Raw genomic sequence first — 14,154 nt, forward strand, 5'->3', positions numbered from 1 at the left:
TCAATCTCCCACGTCTAGCTAGCAGACTACCAACTCTACTCTCTTCTCGTTCAGAGACGTAAATGAGACAGAAGTCACTGCCATCTTGGAGAATATCAAACCATCCACATGCAAAGGGGACATCTGCCCTTCACCGCTCTTCAAGGAATGCACAGACTTGCTCACTCCATTCATCACAGCATTCATCAATGCCTCTTTTGCACAGGATCTGTTCCTTCTAGCCTAAAAGAAGCCTGGGTGCATCCCCTTCTAAAAAAATAAACTTACTTGACCCATCCAACCCCAATAACTGTAGACCCATAACCACCGTTCCCTTCCTGCTCAGGATTCTGGACAAAGCAGCATATCTACAAGTCCAGGAATCCCTAGAAGCAAAACACATACTAGGCACCTAACAATACGGCTTCCGTCCTTGTCACAGCACCGAGGCAGCCCTTTTGGACCTTAAAAATCAAATTGACGATATCAGAGACTCTGGCAAACCTGCTCTTCTCCTCCTGTTAGGCTTTTGGGCAGCATTTGACTTTGTGGATCACAATCTACTATGTCAACATCTCGCCTCCTTAGCCTTCTTCTCCCTGAACGCAATCCCTTGGATTGCCCCCTTCCTCGAAGGAAGAGCTATGCGTGTCTTTTCAGACCTAGAATCTGCAAACCCAGACACCATCCTCTTCGGAGTACCACAAGGATCATGTCCATCACCCACATTGTATAATATTTTTACCATCTCCCTCTTCAATCTACTTGGCTCGCTCGGCAACATGTACACTAATTATGACGATGATACTCAAGTCCTCATTCCTCTCTCCGGCAACTGTGAGAATGACTCCATCTCCCTTGACTCCATCTACGCCACCATCCACACATGAATGGCTGAAAATGGTCTTTGCCTGAACGGGGACAAAACAGAACTGCTAGCCTCTACTGGCTCAGGCATCGTCCTCGACGTTAAATACTAGGCTTTCACTATCGACAACATCACCATCCCAGTCTCTCCCAATCAGTTAAAACTCTAGGAGTCTACCTGGACACCAACCTAACTATGTCCAGACAAGTAATCTTAAATAGGCTCCAAACTTAAATAGGCTCCAAACCACTGAAACCAAAGCTCTAAGAGCTGCCCTAAACATACCAAAAGAGATCACATCTCGCAAGCAAGAAAAGATGCACATTGGCACCCAGTAAAAGACAGCATCACATTTAAAATTATTACTACTGCACACAAATGCATCAACTTCACCTCACCATCCTACCTCTCGGACACCCTATCTAGACCTACCTCAACTAGGCCCACTAGAACCTACTACACAAACTAGGCCCACTAGAACCTACTACACAAACCAACTGACCATCCCACGAATCCACAGAGCCAAAGCGGGAGGAATTGGCTTCCCATACCTGGCGCCCAAGTTATGGAATGTGCTTCCTTCTGCACTCAAGGCAGAAACGTCCCTCTTTGCGTTTCGCAAAAAAAAGCTAAAAATGGCTCTCTATAACTAAACCCTTCCATCATCCGCGCCATTGAAGGTATGATCCTCCCTGGTTTCTCTTCCTTGCTTACAACCACTGTAACTAAATTGTGTCTTTTGATACTCATTGTAACTAAGTGTGACCTCTTTTTACTGATACCTGTGTAACTAAGTTGTTCACCCCTTTATGTAACCAGCGCCACGATGCTTCAGAGCTGCTGTGCGCTTTACAAATCCGAATAAATAACTAATAAGCGCAATAGCTACCTCTGCAGCCTATTACTTAAAACTCCTCAATGCCACCAGACCGTTCCAATCAACCACCAACTGCCTATCAATTGAGCGAGCCATCATAGGCTCAAGGTTGGACTATTGTACTGTACTTTATACAGGAACCTCAGCGAAATACCTGGAAAAATTACAAACCATTCAGAAGAACGCCCTCTGCGCTGCCCTTGGCATCTCCAAAAGGGAACATATCTCTGCAGCCAGACAACAATCACACTGGCTAGCTGTCCGCCAGCGCATCCTGCTTAAAACACTTGCCATCAGGAACAGATGCATCCACCACACCGCACCTCCATACCTTTCCCACAGAGTCCACTTACCTCTGGCAGCAAGAACCACCAGAACCCTATTTGCCAACCTACTGCCGGTCCCAAGAATCAAACGTGCAAAGGGCGGTGCTCTAGCTTCCCATTCATTACCTCGAGACACTGGAACTCACTGCCCCATCCCATCAGAAGTGAACGCTCATCTCGTCTTCCGTAAGGCAATCAAAACCAGACTGTTTATCTGAAATTGATCTCTGTATGACTGCATTTCAAATGCAACCCTGCAGCCTCCTATAAGTGGCTGAACAATGTAACCATGCATGCACATTGTAATTAGAGAATCATGCACGCTTATTTAACCAATGAAGGGCGTCTGTAATAGCCACTCATTGACTATTGTACTGTACATACTGCATGTATGCGGGCTAATGTAACCGATCGCCCACCTTTGTGATGCAACTAAGACATATTCATGTAACAGCGCCCCAATGCCATCGGGCTGTGTAAGCGCTTTATAAATGCAAATAAAAAAAATTAATGAATTGATTGGCTATATGAAATCCAATGAGTATCTAAACTATGCTCTTTTTGTTTGTTTTCTCTGTTTTGTCTATTTAGGTTTTTCGTTAATGTTTCTCTCTTACTGCTTGAATCCTACCCGGTTATGTTATGGTGTTGTAAAATGTTTATGATTTGATAGCACATGTACGGTTTTGAAAAAGGCCCAGAGGCCGAAACACGTGTTACCCCATGGGCATAATTAACAACATTAAATGAACACGTGGCACATTTCAGAGAGTGTCTTTTGTTTTCATGCTTTGTCTGGAGGATGGGTAAAACACCTTTGACACTCTGAATGCGACTTAGTTCAGGAATGATAGGTTCTTAATGACATCATAATATGGTTGCATGAAGATTATCCCGGAATACCCCACATATACAATTCTTACTACTGGAGCTCGCCACAGGAAGTACTTACTCCAGATTATTTTGTAGATAGTAGAGAACCCCAAGCTCATTAAGTGTCCGTGCATTGTCAGGGGTGTCCTTTCCAAGAGTGAGCTCTTCCAACTGAAGAGCACGTCGGCGGAGTAGAGCAAAGCCATACTAAAGTAGAAAACAAACATACATCAACATCAGTCCTGAGCAAAGCAGCATTACGGTTGCTTTACTTATTCGTCATGCAAGTCCAAGACATTAAACATTTTTATTTTAAAAAAAAACTTTTATTTAAGTTCAGCATAATATAGCAGTATAACATACAGTCAGTTGGCAAGTAAGACACTTTGCGGGCTCTTTTGGGTAGGCTGGCTATTTATCTCATAACGCTGCCCGCACTCTGTAGTAGTGTAGTACATCGGTCAGTGTAACCTTGTGTTTATTTTTACAGCTACCCAGTGACATGAATTCGCCCTCCAAAAATAGGTCTCCAATTACATGGTATCCCCGGGGTTCCCATCGTTGCTTAATTGCCAAGTCACTTGTAGGGGTTAAGTGGGGGTAGTTCCATAGTGGAAGCCAGCAGTAATACAGGATCTCAATCTTAATCTAATGAATATGAGCTTCCAACGTGCACAGCACCGGGTCAGATTGACAATCGTCTGTGTATGTTCTGTCGAGTATTAGTTTTATGTTATTTGACATTTATATAGCGCTCTATATATCATTGGTATGACCAAAGCACTTGTGGGTTGAATGTCCTCTGGGAACCAAGTCCAGGTCAGTTGAGAGAGTAGGGTATATTAGGGTGCTTGGGAGTCCTCAACTCCTATTCCGCTAGCTGCTTTCCTTTCTAGTTTGACGTGCGGCAGGGCTGCATCTGCACACTACCAGTGGGTCGCATGTGGCGATTGGGCCGCTAACCAGTACACTTTCATATTTGGTCAGTTGAATCCCCACAGTGTGAATGGTAGCGCCATTTTCAACCATTTTTTCCGTACCGCTCCGGCATGCCACAGAAACTGGGACATGTTTCTATGGAGATTCAGAAAAAATGTCTTCCCCTGGCCAGGTTGGAACATTTACAAACGTGTATAGCATTTTTGGTACCAATATCATTTTTATTTGGACCATTCTACCCACCAGAGACATGGGTATACTGGACCAGGCAGATATTTTAGCATCTAAATATTTTTGCAGGGATGTGTAATTGTCTGCAATAAGAATAGCTTTGGCTCTAGACAAAATCACCCCTAAGTATTTCAACTTGTCCGGGGACCACTTTTATTGGGACTGTATTTGGGGATGGGGAGTATTGTCTGTCAAGGGGAAAATTTCTGACTTGCTATTGTTCATCGTGAATATGCGCCGATCTGGGCTATGTCATGCATTATTGGGTCCAAATTGTGATGTGGGTCTGTAACATAGTACTACGTCGTCAGTGTACAGTGATATGAGTTCCGGGGTGCCTATTATTTGTATGCCTCTATTACAGTGACAGGAGCGGATCAGGTCCGCCATGGGTTCTATAGCTAGAACAAACATTAGGGATGACAGGGGGCAGCCCTGTCGAGTGCCTCTGCCAAGTTCAAATGGAGCAGATTGAGTAACATTCGTGCGAACGGCTGCCATAGGTTTTGTGTATAATAGTTTAATATAACTTATGAATGTGTCCCCCATACCGCATTTCTTCAGGACAGCAAACAAAAAAGTCCATGAAACCATGTCAAACTCCTTTTGGGCATCTGGGGAGATACGTGCCATTATATTAAATAGATGCCTTAGGTTAACCGACGTTGCTCTGCCAGGGTTGTGATGGATCAAAGCAGGCCTTAGAGAGAGCATTCTGTTGGCTAGGGCTTTAGCGTACATTTTAGCGTTTACGTTCATTAATGATAATGGCCTATAAGTACCGCATTCATCGTTTATTTTTCTCGGCTTGAGCAATATGGCTTCACATAGGCACAATGGTAAATTGGCCTATTCAAACAGATTCCTCCCAGAGTCTTAGTAACAAGGGTAATAGTAGAGTGGCGTATTCCATTTAGAACTTGGCGGTGAGCCCGTCAGGTTGCGGTGCTTTGTTTCTGGGTAGGTATTTAATCACCTGCATGAGTTCCACTCCCGTTATCGGGGCATTCAATTGGGTTCTTACATCGGGGGATAGAAGAGACATGGGGATGTCATTTAATAGGTCTCCCAACCCGTGTTCGTCTACCTCCCCACCCCCATGTTTAGAATCTTGTAAACACGTCATTGATTCCCTGGTCTGTATATATCATCATTAATTGTCGCTCGTCTCTCACCCAGACTATATGGTTCAGCCCCCCCTGCCCCTCTATCCTCACCAGGTTGGCCAACAGTTTCCTTGATATATCGCCTACTCCGAATTTCTCCGTATTTCCTGGCAGAGGCCGTTTTGGAAAAGTACTGTATCTCCTGATCAGCCTAAAGGCCTCAAGTTGTGCTTGGATAGTGGCTAAGGTATTTTGGTTAGGTGCTGCAGCATACTGACGCTTCAGCGTCTGGAGTATCCACTCACATTTTGTCACGTCCCGACGTATGGTGCGCAACCCTCCAAATTCACGTGACATAGCCATTCCTCTTATATATACTTTAAATGCTTGCCAAAAGGTGGCCTGCGACACTGTGCCAAAGTATATACAAATGTCTTCCACAAGGTCTGTTCTAAAAATAAAGTCCTGCAGCGCCAGTGACTTGAACCTCCACATACCACGGTTTATCGGGGAGTGGTCAGAGTAGGTTCGAAGATATATCAGCTTCTGTAACTTGCCCCACCAAGTGGTCTGATGCAAAGAACATATCTATTCTTGATGACATGTCATGCACAGTAGAGTAGTATTACCTCTCCCCTGAGTGCAATGTACACCAAATGTCATGCAAGTGTAATCTATTGCGTACAGTGATAATAGTGCATGCTGCCTTTGATAACGGTCTAGTGCTGCAATCAGTAAAGTCAAGATTTAGGTGCAATATGGTATTCATATCTCCGCCACAGATAACTGCAGCGGGCAAATATGGCAGTAACACGTCCGCTACTTTCGAATGGAAACCAGGGTCGTCCACATTGGGCCCATATGTGTTCACCAGTAGGATTTCTTTGTTAAGTAATTTGCTGTGCACAATAACATATCGCCCAACCGGATCTATGTACGTATGTAGTTCCGTAAAGGCAGTTTTATTGTGTGTCAAGGTTAACACCCCCCAGATTGTGTTGAGTATTCCGTATATTATCTATTCGGGCCCCCTATTGCTGCAAAAGAGGTGTTTCCGACACCTGCTGTATGAGTCTCCTGCAGTAGCAGGATCTGAATATTGTGTCGGTTCACAGAGGCAATCATTAATCTTGCCTTGGTATAGTTCCCTAGCCCTCTAACGTTCCAGCTAAGAACTTTAATAGTCTCCAGGGTGGCATAGGTTAGAAGTGTATGTGACACCAGTGCATAAGTGCAATTTCTCTGCCACTAGATTCTGCATGCTTCTCAATCATTATTCACGTATGGCTGAACAGATGTTCCCCAACTTTCCCCCAATTTATAACACCTTTCCTCAACAGCATCGCCCGCCCAATGAGGGCCATGATCACCACCCTCAATGTTCTCTCTCTTCCCCAGTCAGTTGTGCACAACCCCAAATTGTGCTTCGTATAGTAACAAAAAAAAACTGCAACCTTGCACAGGGGCTCACTGTTTTAACTCCGGATGCGGCCGGCCGCAGAACACTAGACAAGTATTCTATTCTAGGGACAGTAGCCTTTCTCCAGCATGGGGTCTGGCATGGATTCACATGCTCATGAATATTCCCCGTCGTCAGGCTGGGAATCCTCGGTAAAGAAAAAACCAGTATCAGTTTCGTTTCTGATCTGTCTTTCGTAGTAATAACCAATCACTGGTCTCTGCGTCATACTGACCACAGCCAATGACTGCCCTCTACCTAAGCACCGCCTCTGGCAGCCATCTTCAGATTTTTACCGCACGTTCATGTGTTGGGATCCTCGTGCTATTGCTCTCGAGCGTTAGTGCTATTTTTTCGCGCTTTTTTCACAAAAACTTCGATTCTTTCGGTCAAAAGAGCCTCAAGCTCCACCGATCCTACATCCGATCAACGGGGACCCGTGTCGGATTCATCTGTGCCCCTCAAGGGTGAAGATTCGTCGAGCTACACTTCGGAGGACTCCAGAAGCTTCTCAGGCCCGGTCTCGGAGATGGCCCAGGAGAAGGGAAGCTCGACGCCCGGAAAGCTGTTCAGGGCCTGCCCTGGATGCCAGCTGCAGAACGTCTTCAAGGAGGACGAACACTCTTTCTGCCTTTACTGCCTTCATGGGGACAAGACGCACGTGGAGAAGGACTGTGCGTTTTGCGGCAACATGTCGGAACGGACCATGAAGGACCGCCATCAACGTCTCGCCAGCTGGCTGGAGGGTAAGAGCCCGTCTGGCGAGAAGAAGAAGAAATCTGAGCGGTCTTCTAAGACCTTTGAGGGCGCCCCGGCGACGGGGGCCCAACATAAGGCCAAGCACCGCGAGTCCGCTGGCACCGGGAGCGCCGAACGGTCGGGCTCTACGGGCGCCAGGCAGGGCGCACCCTCCCCGGCACCATCAACCACGAGCCAACGCTCTGGGTCGGGTAAGAGGAAGGCCGAGCACCCGGCGAAGCTCCTGGAGAGGCCCCGGTCGAGCTCTAAGGCAGAGGAGGAGCGTGGCAGTGCCCCCTCCCTCAAGGATAAGGCGGTGAGCGCACCTAAGGTGGTGAAGGCCTTGATCCATTCGACCAAGCCCTCTATCGAAACGGTCGCGGCGGCCCTGGCCCAGCCTGTGGAGGCTGCACCAGTGGTGGCGGCCTCGGGGCCTAGAATCTCCCTGCCTCCTCGGAGGGAGTCTTCTTTTGTGCCCATCGATAGGACCCCCGTGAAACCCTCCGTGGGGAAGAAGAAGGGGGGGCAGGGCGTCGTCGTAGATTCGGCCTCAACCTCAGAAGAGGAGCTGATCGAGGTCTTAAGCCACGGCCTAGGCGTGGAACAAGACCAGCCCGTCGGAATGGGCCCCGACGCAGGTGACGACGACGACATCGTCGAGGATACCGACGGGGCCCCTGCTCGCCCGTCGGATTCCCCTCTGCCAGCGCCGCAAGACAACTCAGCGGCCATTTTGTTGGCTATACAGTCCTTATGCTCCGAGATAAGGACGAGACTACCGTTACCGACGGAGGAACCTCTCCCGTCGGGGGATCCAGAACCGGGACCTTCTGGTGTTCCCCCTACCAAGAAAAGAAGGATCCATCCACCGCCTCCTTTTCAACCGTCGCGCCCCGTCCAGCCCTCCTCCCCGTCCACCCGAGGGGATGATACGGGGACTGACACGGCAGCGACGGGTACGGACGACGAGGCATACGACGAGGATTTTCCGTCGTCGCCTCCCACCAGGGCTTCTCCTCCCGACGAGATTGGATCGTTCCACTCAATGATCGCCAGGGCATCCGAGCTTTTCCAACTCTGCCCTGAGGAGAAGAAAAAGGAAGGCTTCCTTTACCAACGGCGCGAGGCCAAGAGGAAGACGGTCCTCGCAGTGCCTCTGTTGGACGACATTTGGGATGAGGGCCTTTCCCTCCTCAAGAACCCTTCCACGACGCCAGCGAAAAGAGACCGGTACGAGAAAAAGTACCGGGTCCCGGACTCGGCCCCCCTATGCCTCCGGGCGCAGCCTACCCCGGACTCCGTCGTCTCCGCGGCAGCCAGGAAGAAAGCGGGGGGGGGTGCGGCCTCCACGTCGACTTCCCCGCCGGACGGCGAGGGAAAGAAATTGGATGCCATGGGACGTAGAGTCATCTCGTCGGCGGCGACGACGATTAAAGCGGCCAACGCCTTGGCTATCGTGGCCCGCTACGACAGGGAACTCTGGTACAAGATAGCTCCCCTGCTGGATTTTCTGCCGGACGACAAGAGGGCGGAGGCCCTTGAGATCCTGCAGGAAGGTGAGGTGGCCTCGGACCACGCCATCACCGTGGCGACGGACATCGCCGACACTGGGTTCCGCCAGCTGGGCAACGGCGTTTGCCTTCGACGTCGTGGATGGCTCAAGGCTACGGACTTTCGGCAGGACGTCCAGACCAGGGTCCTGGACATGCCCTTCGACGGGAACAACCTGTTTGGGAAGACAGTGGACGATTCCCTTCAGGCCATCAAGGCGGATACTGAGACGGCCCGGGCCCTTGGAGTACTGCAGCAACGGCGGACGCCCTTTCGGAGCGGCGGAGGCAAGGGCGCCTCCAAAGGTTCCGGCGGCGGTTTCGCTTCCTACCGTCAAGCGGCCCGCTCGTCGTCGCAAGAGGCCTACAGAGGACGAGGCAAGTCTGGCGGACCCCGCCGTCGTCGCCAAGGAGGCCAAGGCGGCAAGGCCGCGTCCAAGCAGGATTGAACCGGCCGTGGGGTCGGGCCCCCACCGAAGCACCCCGGTGGGAGGCCGGCTGGCGGGCTTCGTCAGCGTGTGGGAGTCCATCTCCACCGACCGTTGGGTGCTGGACGCCCTGGCCCGGGACCACGCGCTCGAGTTTCAAAGAAGGTGCCCGCGCGTCCCCCCCGTGGCCAGGAAAGAACTTCACGTCCCTCAACTTCTCCTGGAGGTAAAGGCGATGCTCAGAAAGGGCGCCATCGAACTCGTCCCAAAGAGGCTTCGGGGCTCCGGAGTCTACTCGCGATACTTCCTCGTGAAGAAGAAGACGGGAGGATGGCGCCCCATCCTGGACCTGCGACGCCTGAACAAGTTCATCAAGGCGCAGAAGTTCCGGATGGTCACCCTCCAGCACGTCCTGGGTCAGCTGGAGGAAGGAGACTTCCTATCGTCGTTGGACTTGGAGGATGCCTACTTCCACATTCCCATCCTAAAGGGGCACCGAAAATTCCTCAGATTCGTGGTCCAAGGGCGTCATTACCAGTTCAAAGCCCTTCCCTTCGGACTACGGTCGGCACCCAGGGTTTTCACCAAGTGCCTCGCACCGGTGGCGGCGCAGCTGCGCCGCGAGGGGATTCACGTCTACCCCTACCTGGACGACTGGCTCATCCGCGCCAAGACGAGGGAGCTCGCTGTGGTCCACACGGCAAGGACCGTCCAACTCCTCACGGACCTGGGATTCTCCGTGAACTACGCCAAATCCCACCTGGTGCCCGCGCAAGTCGCACTGTTTCTGGGAGCGAGGCTCGACACAGTGTCCCTTCTGGCCTCCCCGTCGGAGGAGAGGACCAGGACCATCTTGGGCAAGGTGCAACGGATGTTGGTGGCCGACGCGGCCAAGGTGAGGTCCATCAAGTCCCTCCTCGGGATGATGTCTTCCTGCATCTACCTCATTCCCATGTGCAGGCTCCGGATGCGCCCGTTGCAAGAATTCCTGGATGCGCGCTGGATCCAGACGACGGGCAGCTTCGAGGAAAGGATCAAGCTCGACGAGAGTTTCCGACGAGCGATACGGTGGTGGGGCACCCGCGCGCATCTGACGGCGGGCATGGACTTCCAGACCCCAGCCCACCAGGTGACTGTGACCACGGATGCCTCCCTAGAAGGGTGGGGAGCGCACACCGAAAATCTGCACGCAAGGGGACTCTGGCTCCCGACGGAGAAGTCCCTGCATATCAACGTCCTGGAGCTCCGTGCAGTGTTTGGGCCCTCAGGTCCTTCCTTCCGTCCCTCAAGGGCAAGGTGGTGAGGATCTTCACCGACAACACCACCACCATGTTTTACATCAGGAAACAGGGCGGAACCAGGTCCCCAGCGCTGTCCAAGGAGGCGCAGGACCTGTGGCATTGGGCCGTCGCCCAAGGGATTCTTCTGGTGCCGTTTCATCTGGCAGGGATAAAAAACACCATCGCCGACTCACTCAGCAGGGAGCTGCGCTCGTGCCACGAGTGGGAACTACGGCAGGATCTGGTGGATCGCCTCTTCCGACGGTGGGGCACACCCCAGATCGACCTGTTCGCGACGGCGACGAACACCAAGTGCCGGAGGTTCGCCAGCAGGTTTCCCCAGACGAGGAGCATGGGCGATGCTTTCTCGTTCCCCTGGGAGGGCCTGTTCCTCTACGCGTTCCCTCCCTTGCCTCTGCTAATCCGGCTCGTCAACCAGCTCAAGAGGTCACGGTGCAGGATGATCCTCGTCGCACCTGCGTGGCCGAGGCAGATATGGTTCCCGGACCTTCTGGACTTGTCGGCGTCCCCGCCAATCAAGCTGCCGGCGGACGCGGATCTACTCTCCAGGGAAGGAGGCGCCATCCTCCACCACGACCCGAAGTCGCTGAACTTGCAGGCCTGGCTCCTGCAGCGCTAGAGTTTGGAGGATACGACATACCGGCCGATTGCAGAGAGGTTCTTGCAAAGGCCAGGGCGTCCTCGACTCTTAAATGCTACGGACACAAATGGAAGAGGTTCTCTGTCTGGTGCCACGCACAGAAGATTAACCCTCTACGGATTACGGCTCCCCAAGTACTGCCGTACCTGCTGACGCTGGCCAAAGCTGGTCTGGCACACGCGTCCATCAAGATTCATCTTGCTGCGATCTCCCGATACACCAGAACCACGGGCCGGACGTCCTTGTGGTCTCATCGTCTGGTGAAAGAGTTCATGAAGGGACTGTTCAGATCGTTCCCGCCGGTGAAGGCTCCGGCCCCGGCGTGGGAGCTCAACGTGGTGCTGACCAAGCTCATGGGACCTCCGTTCGAGCCTCTGCACTCGGCCCCGTTGAAGTTTCTATCGTGGAAAACAGCTTTTCTCGTGGCCATCACCTCCGCACGACGAGTGGGAGAGATCCAGGCCCTTTCCTGCAAGGCCCCGTACTTGACTTTCCACGACACGAGGGTAGTGCTCAGGACGCACCCCTCCTTCATGCCCAAGGTACCGTCGGACTTTCATCTCAACGAACCCTTGGTGTTACCTGTGTTCTTCCCGTCGCCTTCGTCGCCGGCTGAGAGGACTTTGCACTCGCTGGATGTAGCTAGAGCGCTGAAGTTCTACGTGGACCGCACGAAAGGTTTTCGGAAGACGTCACAACTCTTTGTGAACTTTGGACCTGTCAATCAGGGGAAGGCTCTCTCGAAGGCTTCCATCTCCAGATGGCTCTCCGGCTGTATCATGTACTGTCACCGGTTGGCAAACCGACCGCTGCCTGGCCGTCCGAGAGCCCATTCCACCAGAGCGATCGCAGCTACCACGGCGTTCCTATCTGGTGTGCCCCTGCTGGACATATGCAGGGCTGCTACGTGGAGGTCGACGCACACCTTCACGAAATTCTACTGCGTCGACCGGGATTCCAGGGAGGAGTCCAGGGTCGGCCAAGCAGTGCTGCGCAACCTGTTCGCCTGAGGTGAGCCTGGTGAGGAGGTAAGATGCTTAATGTTGAGTTGATGTGATGCTTAATGTTGAGCCTTTGCCACCTCCCGTGGTTGTGCATGTGTGTACTGCTATGTATTCTTTATTCATGAGCATGTGAATCCATGCCAGACCCCATGCTGGAGAAGGAACAAGTTACTTACCTGTAACTGTTGTTCTCCAGCATGGGTCTGGCATGGATTCACATGCGAACCCTCCCGCCTACCCCTCTGCGGCTCTTCACTTGGTCATACTGCCACTTCACGTGCTTCCAAATCTGAAGATGGCTGCCAGAGGCGGTGCTTAGGTAGAGGGCAGTCATTGGCTGTGGTCAGTATGACGCAGAGACCAGTGATTGGTTATTACTACGAAAGACAGATCAGAAACGAAACTGATACTGGTTTTTTCTTTACCGAGGATTCCCAGCCTGACGACGGGGAATATTCATGAGCATGTGAATCCATGCCAGACCCATGCTGGAGAACAACAGTTACAGGTAAGTAACTTGTTCCTTATCAGGGTCAACCCGTTTACAATGCAACATGAGCACGTTGCTAGGCCACAATAACTTACATCATGTAAATGGTAACCGATTCAGAAGGAAGAGTTTACACCAAGCACTTTCGTCTGTTAGTCAGTGTACCGACGGACTGTTCTAGTAACAGAAGGGACATCACGCCTGCATCTTCTTCCGACTGGTATGTTAGTCTCAATTTAGTTCATGGTATCCTCCGGAAGGGTGAAGAATAATGCCTTTCCACAGTTTAGGATCCGTAGGCGTGCTGGATATAGCATGGTGTATGGGATCGCTCTTTCCAGGAGCATGCTCTTTACGCCCAAAAAGGATCTGCGTTCTTGCTGAACAGCTGCAGAAAAATCTGCGTAGAGATGGATTGTGGTGTTACCATAGTGTAATGTCCCCATTTCTCCGGCTAGGCGTAGCGCTGTGTCACGGTCTCTGTAATTGAGTAATTTTGCAATAATTGCACTGGGGGGAGCCCCAGGTTTAGGACGTTTCAGCAGTGTTATAGAGGCTCTTTGCACCACAAACATTGAGGAGAAATGTTTCATGTCGAACAAGTCTTTCAAAAGAGTCTCAACACTCACTTCCATGGGGTCTCAACCAATGTTTTTCGGCAGGCCAATTATGCGTATGTTACTTCTCTGCGAACGTGATTCCAAGTCATTGCATTTGGACAGGGCTCTCTTCAGTTAGTGCTGACTCTTGGCATTTGGGATTTCAAAGCATGTATGTCGTCTTCTGTTGACCCAATGCACATTTCTGCCTCTGGCATTGGGGCCCAAACATTCTCCATTTTGCCATTTAAGGTATTTATATTAGACGTGATGCCATCTAACTTGTCGATCATGGAAGCAAATCCAACCTGCATGCCACCCATCATTTGTTTGAGGCTAAGTGGCTCAGGGGGAGTCTCGGAGGAGGCAGTTTCCATTTGAGGTACAACAGGGCTGCCTGGAAGGGGTGGTTTAGTTTGTCTCACAAAGGCATCCAGCGCGTTTTGCTTTTTTTTGATTAGCTCCCCCTCTAGTTATGATTAGCTGTCTCCGCAGACTGAGGCCTGACTCTAATAAGTAGATCATGATAGGGCAATGGTCTCTGCGTCGTGGGCGTCATTGTCTGTTGAGTTGTATGGTGAATGTAATCAGCTCAGCGCAAATGCCAGCCTCGCTGGGCGAAAGCTACAGGAGTACCTCCAGTCTCAAGGTTTTAGTGCCCTTCGCTACCGCCCATGGAGTAGTATTCAGTCATGCCACAGGGAGCCACAGCAAATGAGATGAACGGTTGGTCCCCATACAAGTGG

At 51.3% G+C, this 14,154-nt stretch overlaps 1 protein-coding gene across 1 annotated transcript in view; it reads right to left on the reverse strand.

Moving 5' to 3' along the window:
• Positions 1-14,154, reverse strand: part of NPHP3 (nephrocystin 3) — a 1,212,810-nt gene that overhangs the window by 188,715 nt on the left and 1,009,941 nt on the right. Inside the window, exon 24 of the mRNA XM_069648695.1 lies at positions 3,003-3,130. Coding sequence (XP_069504796.1) covers positions 3,003-3,130 — 128 coding nt within the window. The remainder of the gene's footprint in view (positions 1-3,002; positions 3,131-14,154) is intronic.

The sequence above is a fragment of the Ambystoma mexicanum genome, chromosome 2q (assembly GCF_040938575.1).
Source record: "Ambystoma mexicanum isolate Mex_15411 chromosome 2q, UKY_AmexF1_1, whole genome shotgun sequence".
NCBI lineage: Eukaryota > Metazoa > Chordata > Amphibia > Caudata > Ambystomatidae > Ambystoma > Ambystoma mexicanum.